Source organism: Gambusia affinis, linkage group LG20 (genome assembly GCF_019740435.1).
Source record: "Gambusia affinis linkage group LG20, SWU_Gaff_1.0, whole genome shotgun sequence".
Lineage (NCBI taxonomy): Eukaryota > Metazoa > Chordata > Actinopteri > Cyprinodontiformes > Poeciliidae > Gambusia > Gambusia affinis.
In genome coordinates, this window is record NC_057887.1 from 20,979,247 (window position 1) to 20,993,985 (window position 14,739).

General features: G+C 36.0%; 1 protein-coding gene and 2 long non-coding RNA genes across 10 annotated transcripts in view; 1 reads left to right on the plus strand and 2 right to left on the minus strand.

Moving 5' to 3' along the window:
* LOC122823560 (alpha-tectorin-like) overlaps positions 1 to 14,739 on the plus strand; it is a 95,768-nt gene that overhangs the window by 57,607 nt on the left and 23,422 nt on the right. For 4 of the 7 annotated variants that reach the window (XM_044103322.1, XM_044103325.1, XM_044103324.1 and 1 more), the window contains 4 exons: positions 1,066 to 1,317; positions 1,400 to 1,559; positions 1,652 to 1,757; positions 1,850 to 2,684. The exons of 1 other annotated variant lie outside the window; for it this stretch is intronic. In XM_044103322.1, the coding sequence (XP_043959257.1) occupies positions 1,066 to 1,317; positions 1,400 to 1,559; positions 1,652 to 1,757; positions 1,850 to 1,971 (640 nt within the window). In that variant the 3' untranslated portion in view covers positions 1,972 to 2,684. Of the gene's footprint in view, positions 1 to 1,065; positions 1,318 to 1,399; positions 1,560 to 1,651; positions 1,758 to 1,849; positions 2,686 to 14,739 lie in introns of those variants that run through there. 2 more of the 7 variants (XM_044103320.1, XM_044103321.1) reach the window with 1 other exon arrangement.
* On the minus strand, positions 1,443 to 4,564 carry LOC122823562. Of its 2 annotated transcripts, XR_006369354.1 has the most exons (4): positions 4,202 to 4,564; positions 2,713 to 2,767; positions 1,615 to 1,675; positions 1,443 to 1,532 (listed from the first exon to the last, which is right to left on the minus strand). It is a non-coding gene; the product is annotated as an uncharacterized LOC122823562 (long non-coding RNA). The 2 variants fall into 2 exon arrangements; XR_006369355.1 differs by lacking the exon at positions 2,713 to 2,767.
* Positions 8,691 to 11,329, minus strand: LOC122823563. Its single transcript, XR_006369356.1, has 4 exons — positions 10,510 to 11,329; positions 9,534 to 9,680; positions 9,184 to 9,285; positions 8,691 to 8,870 (listed from the first exon to the last, which is right to left on the minus strand). It is a non-coding gene; the product is annotated as an uncharacterized LOC122823563 (long non-coding RNA).

Genomic DNA, 14,739 nt, shown 5'->3' on the forward strand with positions numbered 1-14,739 from the left:
TTCTGCGTTACGCCCCTGAGTTTGATGTCGCAGCGCACAGAGCTCCTCCTGCAGCTCCACAGCTCAGATGGCTGCGACACTTACCGTAATATTAATAATTATAACGGTGCTAACTTGCCATTATAACTATTGGAAACTCCGGACACGTTTATTCGTGGCTGTTTTCACGTTTATTGCGCTGTTCATATTGGTCTCGATGTTTGCAGTTTTCTGGAGCGCAACGCGAAGCTCGATGTCATTGAGAGGTAATAAATTAAGTTGACATTAACAAAGACACAGCGGGACGGATCATCCGGGAAATGATGAACAGGGAGAGACTGACTAAAACTACCTTAATGACGGACAAATTCTGGGATTTATTATGAGTCTCTGCTTATTTCCAAGCCCAAATGAGCAACTTCACGTTCAAAAACGAGCCCAAAAAGGCGCAACCCGCCACTCATTAAATTTGCAAGCGACTTTTCAAAGATGAAGCCCAAAGCCGCTTATAATAATCGGACTTGGCGACAGAAACTGAAAATAGTTCCAGTTTTTCCACCAACAAAATGCGATCTCCTCCATTGTTTACATTTCTGTTGCATAGAGACGTCGGTCACTCGACAAGACGAGTAGAGGAAATACGATTAAATAACAAAAGAAGATAGTAACGCAAAAATGATTTTGATAAGTAACTGTAATCTGACTATTGTATTTGAAATAGCAACGCGTTAGATTACTCATTACGGAAAAAAGTGGTCCGACGTCAGTAACGTTACTGACATCACTGGCCAAAACATCCTCTAAGGTGTGGTATCATTTCCACTGATCCCCGCTATTTTTGGTAATATCAGTACCAACTTTTTCCTAAATCCACAGAGTTGATTGTGTGCGTAAAGACGTTTCTCTCACATCAGAAGACAGCAAGCAGATAGCTTTTTCCGGTTTACTTTTTTTCACTGAATAAAATGAAGTGCTCTGGCGCCCAGGGAGGCGCACACACTTTGAAAACCGCCGCTGTAAGCAAATTGGGTGTGAGATTATCAGATGCATTTAACAGATTGGTCACATTAAATGTTTCTACTGCAGCATTCTGAGGAAGAAGCTTCCCATTGGCACGGGGTCATATCGTATGAGGATGATCCCCTATGAGGATGAAGGTTTCCACTTCCCCTTTAGCACTAACGGAAACATAGATCTGGAAGTTGATGAGATGTTTTACTTGGAGGTGCGAACGGAAGGGGTGGATCAGCACCAGTTTGCCACAGTTCTGGACTCTTGCTGGGCCACGCCGGTCAACCAAGCCAACTACCCTGTCCGCTGGGATCTCATTACTGCACAGTAAATGAGACCATATTGTTGTCTTTATAATTTAATTCAGTGTCTTCTTGCTGTCAGTCTAACTGATGCTTCTGCTTCACAGGTGTCCTAATCCAGATGATGGAACCGTAGAGGTGATTCAGAACGGTGTCTCCACTGTGTCTCGTTTCTCCTTCAGGATGTTCACCTTCACCAACCACACACAGATTTTCTTGCACTGCAATGTCCACTTGTGCCTTTTGAGAAACAACAACTGCAGAGCTGTAAGTTTTATTGTGTGCTTTTTGTGGCTATATTGTATATAATTAAGTTGCGCACCTTTAATGTTGCTGTCTTCGGGGGTTTTTTTTTGCAGCATTGCTACCCAGGTCACCACACTCTATTCAAGAGGGACATATCTTACCATGACTCTGCAGCTCTGTCAATTGGACCACTGGTGCTAGTGGCACAATCAAACACTGGTAAAGTTCTACCATTTCTCCATTGTTTTCTAATTACAAAGATTATATTCCAATTGACTGACAAAATCTATGCATCTCTCTTTTTTATGTAGGTGGACTAATCCAAAGAAACGGTGTGAATCCAAAGATATTGGCGTCAGATGGTACAGGCCATCTGGCATCAATTGTTACCCTGATTGTCAGTTTGCTGATGACCAGAGTTCTGGTCAATTGATATCAACGAATAATCACACTTTGAAATCCAATAAATTTTGTTACTTAAGTTCATAATGGTAAGAGGTGTTTTCTGGGTTTTGGTTTGTACTCGTAATTAGGCGAGAAACAGAAGTAATTTTGCTTTTCTAATATCTGGTCCACTGTGGTGTTTTAGACCATTTGTGGGATTAATATAATGTTCAGTTGTTTTGTGGGGTTTTTTTTATCATTTATTTTTGGTAATATCATAGGATATGAAATTTTAACTCTTTTGGAAGGAAGGTTACATATAAGTACATAAAGTTAATGTTTGAAGGAATAATCTTGAAGTGTCAAACTGAATAAAATGAAGTATGATTTTGTCGTCTAATTTTTGTTGTATGTGGTGGGAGATATATATACTCTGTTATGAAAGGGATTAATAAAAAAAATCAAATTAATTTTATTGTGTACTTTTCATATTTTTTTCCTGTTGATCAAAGCCTTAAGTTGTCAATTTAGTATATAGCATGTTTTGTATTATATTTTTCCCAGTTTAGGATCTGAACATTTTGTTTTTATGGTATGACTTTCAACCTCAGCAGTTGTAAAAATGGGTTAGTAAATAATTACCAATAATATCCTTGGAAAATAAAATTTAAGACACACTTTGAAGGACTAGGGTCAGGTTGTCTGTCACAACCAGGGGTGAAACCAGGCTACTTATCCAGGAATCTCTCCATACTGGGCTGATAGAGGGGTGATCAATGTGCCGACTGACCTGCGTTCTCCATGAGGACTCCCAACCTGGTGGGTAGGATGTTCTGCTGGTAGTTCTGGGTGTTACAGTTTCCCATCAGATACTGTTTCACCTGCGTCTCAGCACAGGCAAGCAGCAAAAAAATGCGTGCACTTGTTCAGGGCTCTTGCCGGTAGGGAACTACGGACAGCTTGAAAACTCACTGTGTTTCAGCAAAGTAGACCTACTTTTTTGCTAGTCTGTTCTCATCAGATAAACTGATCTGTATAGATAGATTGATAGGTATGGATTAGGGGTGCACCAATTTATCGGCCAGCCGATTTATCGGTGCCGATTTCCTTAATTTTGGTAGATTGGTGATGGGCCAAATTTCAAATATGAAGCCAATCTTATTCAGCCATCTTATCTAGCTTGGCAAAGGTCTAAGAATCAATCACTGTCCTCTTTTGCTTTCTGGTGAGAAAGGTCTGACTGACAAACCGGCCCACAAATTGTGTCTGGATGTTTATAATTAACAATAGTAACCCCACTGTTGCCAACTCAACAACTTTCTTGCTATATTGAGCAACATTTCAGACTAAAAACATTGGTATCGGCCAAAATCAGAATCGGCAGGTTAAGCTTTTTAAAAGATCGTAATCAGCCAGAAAACTGCAATCGGTGCATCCCTAGTATGGATATATATGACCATTATCTGGTTCTATCTCTTTGCTGTTCAATGTTCCAATCAGTGCTGGTTGGTTGGGACAGCAGTTCATTATCTATACAAAACACCGCTGTAATTCAGATGTGGATAGAGATCTCGTGGACATTTAGCATGAGCTCTATTTTGCCTTGTCTTGAGTCATTATAAATTAAAACAGTAGTATTTTTTTCAATAATGATAATATTGACATATTAGTACAATGGTAATATTCACAAATTCTTGATCGCATGGTTGATTTAAAAAAATAAAAAAATACTGTTGTGGTTGTTTCTGCTACCATAAATGATACATTTGTTTTTTGTTTTGTTTGGAGAGGGTGTGGGGGGATTGTGTATGGGTTCAGAAAAAAAATAACATCTTTAGTAATAAAAAATACAAAAGTCAATAAAATCATTTTAAAATGTGAACCAAAAAAAATCCTATTTTCTCATTTTTATAGTTTTTTCATGTTAAATTATGTGCAACAAACATGTGAACAACAAAAGAATAAAACTATAAAAATTATCACATAACATTTGAATAACATCCCACATTGTACACAGTAACATATCTGCACAAAATACCAGCAATTCAGTCACTGTAAATAGAGATCTTGTGGATGATTAACATGCACTCCATTTTGATTTGAAAACAGTACCGTTAGCTGCTAGCTTAGCCGAATGCTTGGATATAAAATTGTGCCATACAATAAAATCCAACAGTAACTAACATGGCTAAAACAGACCAAAAAGCATACAACACAACATAATATTGCTAGCTTTTAGTTCTGAAACACTCTAACATGACTAAAATATTATACTTTACCTCTTTTGCAGCAGTCCTGTGCAACGGCGCAGACCCACAGCTACAGTAGCTACTAGCGACAGCAGATGGCGCCGTTTCACTACCAAGTTATGTTTTACACAAGTTTAAACACAAGCATGGGAGAGTTCAATCCATCCATCCGTCCGTCCATCCATCCATACATAACACCCTTCTCCCTAGTGGAGTCGGGAGAGTTTGAAAGAGATAATTTACATTTACTGCTAGCAAAGCACAAGCTAGTATAGCAGCCGACAGTATAGAGACTTACAATTTCTCATTTCTGTGTTGAAATATCATCAACAGATTTTAGCATCAACCTCTGTTTCACCTTAAAACGTTTGGCATTGTTTTTGTAATAAACAGTTTGTAACTGTATTAAAATCTAAGTATGTTTACATTTAATATATTTACATTTAAAATGAGGAAACCAACCAGAGGTGAGTTCAGATCGCACAGTTGAGTTTAAGAAGATAACAGAGGGGCCAAATGAGCCAGTTTCCATAAATAATACAGTCCTTTTCTTACTTCAAACTATGCATCTCCCCCCCACAAAAAATGGATTCAGATTTTTTGCTTATGGTCTTTGGCTCTATATCTTTGTTTATGTGATTTCGGTTTAATCTTTATTTTCTCGGCCCCACCGGGTGTATTAACTGAACAATTTTGGCCCATGTGACAAAAAGTTTACACCCCTCGTCTATGTCATTTGACTTTCAACAAAATCTTCAGTGATTCTCTACAGAAGATTTGAAAATTTGAGCAATGTTGCAATAGTTTCATGAAGGGTTTTATTATTTGCCAAATAATGCGAAGTTGACACTTTTAATGGACCTTTAATACAACTTTAGTGGAAATTTGCATTAAGTGTCATTATTGACCAAATAATGCAAAGTGAAACTATGAGTTGTCCTTTAGTGCAAGTTTAAATGGAACTTTGTATTAAAATTGTCCTTGTTTACCAAATGACATTCATGACGACAGTCATAAACATTTATGAAGACTCCTTCATATTCATGAATACACTGCACACGGCTTTAAGGAGCTTTACTGCTTCAAATAAAGTGTCACCAGTTTTTTTATTTAAGTAATATTTTTTGTTCATAGGAAAGGGATGTGTACGTCTTTATAAATCCAAAACTATAAGAGTTTTGCATGGTTTCTCTAACAAAAGAAAGGTTTTGAAAGAAGACTGAAAACAATATTCTGTTTTTTCCCAGTATTAAAAATTTGGTAACTTTTTATTTGAAAACACTTGCTGTACTTTCCCAGGATTTAATAAAATAATTCTGATAATAGGTAGAGTTGGACGTGGCCGCACAAAGTCAGGCCACGTCCCGCAAACGGCCCCCAAGCCACACTTTGAATCACAGCATTCTTGTGTTTATTTTGCACCTGCAGGCAGAACGAAGGTGGAGCAGCAATGATTTAGCAAATTTTACACCCACGGGACATTTTACTCATTCGTACGACAACATGTTGCAAATATAAATCTACTGTCAGCTGTTGTAGAGGTTGGATCGTTTAATAATGGTTCCGTCAACAACAACTCTGTATTAGATTGGCTTTGGAGAATAACATTTGAAGTTTCAGTGCAAACAGAATGAGAAATCTTTAATGAAAGTACACCATGTAAGGTCCAATCTGCATTGAAAAGTTTAGTATAATTCACAAAGAATCAATTCTGATAAATATCAAATGGTCAAAAAAATTCTCAAACTCATTCTGACTGATCTATATTTGAAACAGTGTGCGTGCAAAGTGACAGCAGAGAGATGTCAGTCTGTCACATTGAAGCATCTGGGTAATGCATGCGTGACTGTAAATCACATTGTTATTTTAAGTGGGGTTTCTCTTTTGTTCATCTGGTTAACACATATTTTCACTTTAAAGAAAACACTTCACACCTCGTTCAAATATGTTCAACCAGGAACCAAAGTTCAGCTGAGTCAGGGGGGAATGTCTCTTACCTGCTGGTTTCTAAATCCTCTTTGAAACATGGTGGTAAATGGATCATGTTTGTTATTTTGGTATTAAATGTTTTTTCTTAACTCTGATTGGCAGGAGTGTGATTACATCAAATCAGATGTGGTGGCTCTAAAAACTGAACATAGAGTTTGAGAATCAATTATAAAGCAAAAAACTATTAAATACAAAAATCAGCAACAACCTGCTTGTAAAAGTGCATTTAGATTAAAACAAATACTGCGTTCAGTTCACTAGAGGAGGATACTGAACTGCTTAAGAACAAAGTTGGATAGTAACTATCCTTACAAAAATATCCCATGAAAATCACATGTACATGTTACTACACATGTGGTTCACACAAGTTTTTACATGTAAATAATGAGTGAAAGATGTGAATCACATGTGAAAGCACATCTATACATGTGATTTTGGAAGGTTTTGTGGTAAAATCACATGTGATTCCTGTGTGATACACATGTGATGCACATGTGAAACATTTGCAACACATACACCAGGTGTGAAATAGTTGAAAATATATACAATTATGAAATAATGGGACCACCTTTTTTTTAACCATGAAAATTTCCAATTTCTTCATATTATTCACTTTTCACATGTTGATCTCATATAATTCTCTAAGACATAACTGCATACTAAAGTAAACTTGTAGCTGTGAATCAAGACTTCCAAGACAAGTATATATATGTACACAAAACAACAATTTATTTACTTCTGTTTGAAACTGTTGAGAACCAGAAACAATTTTTAACATCTGAGCATGACACCATACAGATTTGCCCCATATTAGGCCCAGACAATGAACGTGTCGAAACCAGATGAGTAGAAATGGGCTTAATACCATCAGTACTAAACCCAGAGAGGGAAAACAAAACGTCAGTGACTGGTCCTTCACGTTGTTTCAGGAGAGACTGTACCTTTCAACTGTGAACCCTCTGAGTCTCCTTGATGTCTTCAAGGATGGTTAGAACACACACACACACACACACACACACGTTGGCATTGGTATCTTGTATTGGGGTCTTCTTATATGTGCCAGTAACCACAGGTGAAGGTGCTGTGGGTGGTGATGCTCAGGTGGGGAGTTTTCCTTCTCCAGTGCTGAAGGTGATGAGGTCTCTGGCTGTTCTGATGTGTTGCCCCATTCATTCCTCATCTGAGCTTCACTGGACCACTGGCCTCAAACAAAATGTAAAAATTAATAAAACAAAGCTCCTACACTGAGAAAAATTTGACCAATGGTTACTTAAAAAACTGTAGCAACAAAGTGACACGTAATAGAATTGAATAGATTTTAGGTTATACAATTTTGATTAAAAAGTATTGAATATGTTAACTTAACTTAACTTAAAAAAATTAAGTACATCTTAATAAAAGCAACAGCTGAAATGTGTTGGATTTAGTAATATCAAGCCAAATGATAAGTTATATTGCCCAAAAATATTTAGTAAATCCAAGTCAATTTTACAAGGAAAACTTATTTTTATTTACTAAGTATCTGAGCAAAAATTATTTAGATTTACTAAATATCTGGGGGAAATTTATTCCTATTGTTGAGGAAAAATAATTATTTTGGAAGTGCTAATACAGTTAATCATACGCCAGGTACAAATTTTTAATTGTGAATAGGTTTGGGTTAAAGATTTAAAACTAAACTACTCTATCGGTAAGTATTCAGAAGCAGGAAATTAATGCAGATAAGAAGGGGATCTCTCTGTGAGAACAAGAGGTCAGGAGGCCGTAAAATCAGCATCTCCGGGAGACAGAAGCCGGTTTGGTTCACAGAACATCAAAGGTCTTCCAGAACCACATCTGGCATGGTTTAAACTAAATACAATATAGAATGTTGAGATCATTAACATTTTTCTAAGTATTAATAGCAAGTTTTTAACCAAAGTGCTTTATCTAAGTTTAGAATGGTGAATGCTGAATGTATTTGAAAATTGTACTGTCTATGATAATATCTGAATCAAATGGAAATTGTTTCAATGAAAATGTGTTGTTTAGTATTAGAAAATTGTTCAGGATTTATGTGATAAGGCAAAGATTCAAATCTTTGGAGATGCTGAGTGCAGACGAGCAAAACTAGGTTTGTGAAGGTAATCTTTCCTTGAACCAAATTACTGAGTTTAACTTTGTGAAGGAGACACTTTAAAATTCACAGGTATATGTGAAGTCTTTTGTTAAGGGTCTATTTCAGTGGTCCCCAACCACCGGGCCGCGGACCGGTACCGGTCCGTGGACCAATTGGTACCGGGCCGCGCAAGAAATAATTAAATATGTCCGTTCTATGTATTGAGTATGGAGGAGCTTTTATTTTGAAAATCGTACACCGGATGCCGAGGTTTGAGTCATGCGCTAGCTCACAACGCGCGCGATAACACAAAAAAAAAAAAACGCACATAATTTAAAAATGAAAAAATATATATATAAATCAATCATAATAATATATTATATTATTATAATATAATCAATTATACAATGATGAGCTGAACAGTTACAAATATTTCTAAAAGAAGTTTCTGAAATTAAATCAATCCATTACACTATTATTTCTTCTTGGCACTGTCTTGATGAATATCTTATTCTGCATTGCCTCAGTCTTTCTGTAAAAATGTCTTCGTATTCACAAAGCAACGTCTTGGCCATCATTTCTTAGCTCACTTTTAGGGACAAATTGCAAAGACTTAAAGAAAAAAAACAAGTTATGGTTAGGTAAAGCATTCTTAGGAAAAAAATTACATAAATTACTGACAAGTTTTAAATTATGCCAGTTGGTGAAATCAAATTGAGATAGCATTCTGCACTAGCACTTAAAAATTCCTTAATGGAAAATAAAAATGTAAACACACTTAACAGAGGACAATGATATAGCTTGCCAAGAACTACTGGGAGAAATACAGTTATGACTATTTTGTGATTAGACTTTCCAACGAATTCCAAGTAGAAGAGATCAGAGAAATCAGCTACTTTATATTTTAACATCTACTTCAACTTACATCATACTCTTTTAAGAGTTGATCTGTAGATTCCCCAAGGTACAGCATCAAACATCGAATGATAACATCTCTGGTCATGTTGATGTCAGGATTGTTTGGAGTCTGAAACGAAATAAATAAACACCAGGTGGTTTATATTACTGTTAATAAACTCAAGGATCCTTCCTGCCTTTGGGGACCAGTGTAATAAAACACTACTGAAACAAATTCTCATGCGATTATTTCATATTCCATTTGTAAAGAGAATCACAGGCTAACCTCCAGTAAATTTAAGTAATGATATTCCAGAAGTTTAAACACAAAATTTTGAGAATAAAATGTTAGCAACCATAATGCTCAATGAAGGATACCTTGAGTAGGATAGCATGCAGTCTCAATCCCATGCTTCCGCCCTTGGAGTGGAAGAGGTTCAGAAGTCGAGGAGTATATTCATCCAGTTTGGACATGAACTTTGATTCAAGATGCACCATTGTGATTCTGTGAAACTCAGCCTGGATCTGAAAGACAAATCATGAAACCAGTTTTAAAGCCTCAAATATTACAAACATACATACTGTTCTTACGACATTTTTCAAAAGCAAGACGATGGATCAAATTTGATCTATAAAATAGATGACAGTAACGTAACACATTTTGTATCAAATAGTTCTGCCAAGTCTGTTATGATGGCCTGGTCAACAATGCTCTTATTTAACTTCAATGTTGAATCAAGTATATCTCTAACAACTTCAACAGATGCTGAAGATGAAATGAACTGAAGGTCTTCAACCAAGGCATCAATGTACTTCACTGAGGCATTATAGACACTTTCTAGCTTCAGCAGAAGTAAACCGATTCTTTGAAGAACCAAGTATGAAGCACTTTCCTAATCACAATCTAAACTTGTGCCCTCATTATCACTGGCCTCTAATGAATCAGAATGGTCAACAATCTGATCGTGGTGACTCTCATACACACTTTGCTTAAAATCACTCGAAGAATAGGATTTGTGTTTTGTACTTTTGTGTTTCAAAAATGTATTGTATATATTTGTCCGAAAGCTGCATCCTTCAAATACACAAAAGACAGTTTCGTGGCTCTTCAGGTGATTTCCTATATGCTGAAAATAGTCCTTCTCTGTAGAACAACTAGCACTGCAAACTAAACACTTAAAAGCAGAGATGATTCCTGGCTGTATACTGACATGAGCTGTATGATACCTGGACAAATGTGTGCGAAGGGCACCCTGTGTTTTAAATGTGCAAGGGCAACTGTCATATAGACATGGCTGGGTTTGCCCACGACCAAATGTTGCGTGTTGCAGTCTGTAATGTTTTAGTAGATTACCCTTTGTTGCAGACAAAGACTTGCAGATCTTGCCCTGCCACCCCATAGGCCAGAACCTAAGATAATAAGAAAAAAATGTGTTTTTAAATTAGTGTATAACTAGTAGCCTACATCACTAATAGATCTAGTAATTAAATAATGTGCCAGGGCTGAACAATTAATCAAAATTTTATCAAAATTGCAATACAGCCTACTGCGATTTTGAAATCACAGGAGGTACAATATTTCTTAAATTTCTTAAATCTTAAAAAATTATTTTAAATGAAATGTTCTGCTGCAAAGATGTCCTGGCCTACACATCATAATCTAGAGACTTAAAAAAACAAACATCCGTTACACATCCCTGGAAGAATCGCGCCATAATCATCTTAATTTTTTCAATGAAAATAAGAAAACAATTATACAAAATTATATTTCCCTCAGAAATTGCAAATCATTTCGCAACTGTAATGTCACTGAAAAGATCATCACAATTAAGCATTTTTTCAAAATCATCCTGCTCTATAATATACCAACTATGGATGAATATCTCATCCAATCCCACTTCAAAAAATGAACTATCGTTTTAAGATGTTAGACAAAAATATGAAACAGATTTTAAGGTAATATGCACATCAACAAATGCCAAACAATAAGTATTAAAATCAAAGATGCCCAAAACGGACTAACGAAACATTTCTCTCACTCTCTCTGTGGCAGATCAGAGTCAGTACGAAGCTCTAGGTACTGATTTCAACCCAACATTCACAGACGCATCTCACTGTAACTATTTATCTGTCAGTGTGAGCTGCAACCACATTTTGAAAGCTTAACGTTTTTCCGAGAAAACAGGAAAAAACGAGGAAGCCGTTTGTGCCATCTGAATGAAACTAACGTTGATGGAGAGCCTCAGTGAGAGCCGGTGAACTTGGGTTTAGCAAAACACCAGCCATTGTGCTCAAAACACAATAATAGAAGTTCGATGAAAATAAAGCCAAATTAAAAGAAAAAAGAAACAGCGCACTTTGTCTCAAAATGTAACTATGCAAAACGGCTGATTTTTCTTCCGAAATGTGTAACGTTATAAAAACTGATTAGAAATCTGCTTTTAACATGCTACTTGAGTACATTTCAATTGTAAAAAGTAAATGCAGTAACTTTAAACGAAACTCCTAAGTTGATTAGCCTTCTCACCGTTGAAAACAACGTCTGTTCCGCCATTATGGTGCCCAAACATGCTAGTTAGCTTGTTAAGGTGGGGGAGGGGGGTTTGGGCTGAGGCCAAAAAAATAAATTAAATAAAAGAGTAGCTTGTATTCTACGGCCACTATATAACGGTATTACGTTAGTCACATTAAATTGTGACATTGAGACTATTTTTTCAATCATTGCAATGCATTTAGTCAAATCAAAGACTACGTAGACTGACTTCGAATCCTTCACACTATAACTTAATTGACTTGCTGTACAGTAAAGTTGCCATGTTTGGTAATTTGCAGTAACTTAAGACAATGTTTAACTGCTACAGACACTTGAATTGTTTAACTAAGAACAATTAAAACATGTCTTACCTTTAAGCAAACGGTAGTCCATGAAATGCCAAGCAGACTCGATGTTCCTGTGATGAAAATGCCTTGGGCGGGAAAAATTAAGGCCTCCCAATGAGTAAAATTTATCAATTTTTTGCACTTTTGACTTTACCAATGAAAATAAATAAATTCTACTTATTGTTTTTCTGCTGATTTTATTTAAAAAATACAGAGTAAAATGCAGTTAATAAAGTAATCAAATTTGGTTAATTCAGCTCAGTGAGATTCCAAACTGCACAAAGTCTTTTTTATTATGTATAGTTTGCTCTTATTTATTTAGTAAATATTAATTAATCCTGATCACAGTTTTTTCAGTGTATGATCTTGACTACATTTAATCTACACACACACAGCAGGGTCCTACTTTTACATTAGTATGTAATTGACCAGAATGACATGGGGTGCTCTGATCTGCTAAATAAAGAAGCATAACGTGACGTTGTTTGCTGACTATCCTGTGTCAGGCTAAAAAACACTTCAGTTGATAAAACTATGATTCTCTTGGCAATTAAAGAAAAAAAAATCACGCAGAGTTAAAAACAGTAACATATATTATATATATATTTCTCAACTGGAAGAACGTCATCATAGTAGCAGCTCACACATCTGCACGCGCTCCAGACATGGAGGGAAAGTGGAAAAATGGCCGTTTTATTATAACGGTCCTTAACTTTAATTTTGACTGAGAAAACAGCAGCCGTCTGTTGTGTCCTCCATTAAAAAATAGCCAAGGTAAAGTTTAAGTAGTGAAGCATCGAACCATCAAATCCCCACTAATTTGTTTTATGAGCAGTAGGACTTCAGATAATGCCTTCAAACTGTAAAACCGGCCAGCATTCAGCTAACGTTTAGCTAGCTTAGCATGACTTTAGTACTAAGGAAAAGTTCACCGGTACATCACAATCAGTACGCATTACTTTCCAGATTTATATTTCTGTGAAAACATTTCCGATACACCTCGAGATTCAAATCAAGTAAAACATTTCTCACCTTTTATTCTGGGGGAAAAAAAGCAAACTCTTCAAGTCTACTTTATCCACAAAAACAAAGAAAGCGCTCAACTATCCGCTTTTTCTTCTTTTTTTTCTTCTTCTTTTTTTTTAAACAGTCCTCAACGGTCCAATGGCGCGAAATGAAGAATCTCCTAGAGTGGGGGTTGGGCTTGAAAACATCTCGCGAGATATTTGAAATAACACATAAATATAAGTGTCACTCTTTCTTAAAGTTGAAGTTTATGCCTCCAGCATAACTTAACATTTATTTAAGTTATGCCAGAGGCACATAAACTAAGGCACATGTGAAGAATATGTGATCACATGTGATCCCATGTTGATTAAACCATGGATCACATGAACAAAATACTTTATCACATTTGGCATTGTGTTTGTAATTAAAATCGAAATATATTTACATTTGATAAATTTACATTTAAAATGAGGAAGAGACCAACCAGAGGTAATAAAACGGTGCCATCTTGTGGCCATAAATTCAGATTGCACAGTTGAACAACAGTTTAACACAATAGCCAAATTAGTCAGCTTCATCCCTCATGTTATTTTTGGAGCCGTGCAATGAAGTACAGGGGCTGAAAGCCTCTGACATGAAGTAATATTTCTTGTTTTTCAATTTTTGACACATTTTGATCTCCTTAGGTTAACCTACTTTTGTTCCTTCTTGTATTATTTCCTATTAAAAGCTTAACTTAGACTGTATGTTTATTATTTGTGAAACATTATATTCTGGATTTGCTGCATCTTTGGTTTTATTGTGTTGTATTTTTCCACCAGTTTGTTTCAGGAGCCTGGATCTATTTTATGATTATTCATACCTTCATACCTTCAAACCTTCAAACCATATAAGAGCAAAGCTGCATTCTGCGTCACATTGGCACAGGTTACCATTGTGCACTGGACAGTACAAGGAAGTGCAATGACTGGTCAATCCAGTAGCACTGCAAACCACGTCACTAGCATAATAAATAATCTAAAAGTGGCATTTCTAATAACAATAATAATAACAATATAAATAATCATAAAGTTCATAAAGTTAGTTAATAAAGTTTGCTGTATTTTAGCTTAATCTGTAATTAAACCTGATATTTCTTCAAAAAATCTTTAATAGCTGACATAATTATTATATTAAAGAGGTTTTCCATATTAAAACTCAGTGGGAAGGTTAAAATCTGCGGTAGAGCAAAGCCAAAGTGACAAAGAAAAGCAGCACACCTATCCAAACTCCAGTCCCTGGGAATGAATTTAAAAAAACAAAAACATGTTATTTATGCAGTCTGTCTGTCTGTTCAATCTAGGTAGCTAGCTATCAGTGCATCACCAGGGGACCAACTTTATTTCCTATAACCACATATTAACAAAATTTAAAGTTTTAGCTGTCAAACTGGTTGTGTTGACGCAATTAGCCTCAAACATCTACAGGGTCCGTAGCAGATAATTAAGATCCAAATGGCGACATTGGAGATGAAATGTTGAGTAAAACACCATTCGTATATGTAAATTATTTCTTGGAACACATAATGTAATGAAAGTGACAGGTAACAGAGTAGGAAGCCTCATGATTTAACGGCATGAACACAGAAAGGAGTACAACACTAAACACACTGGCATTTTAGTCAAATGTGACAGCACAGAAGACAAAAGTAATTAAG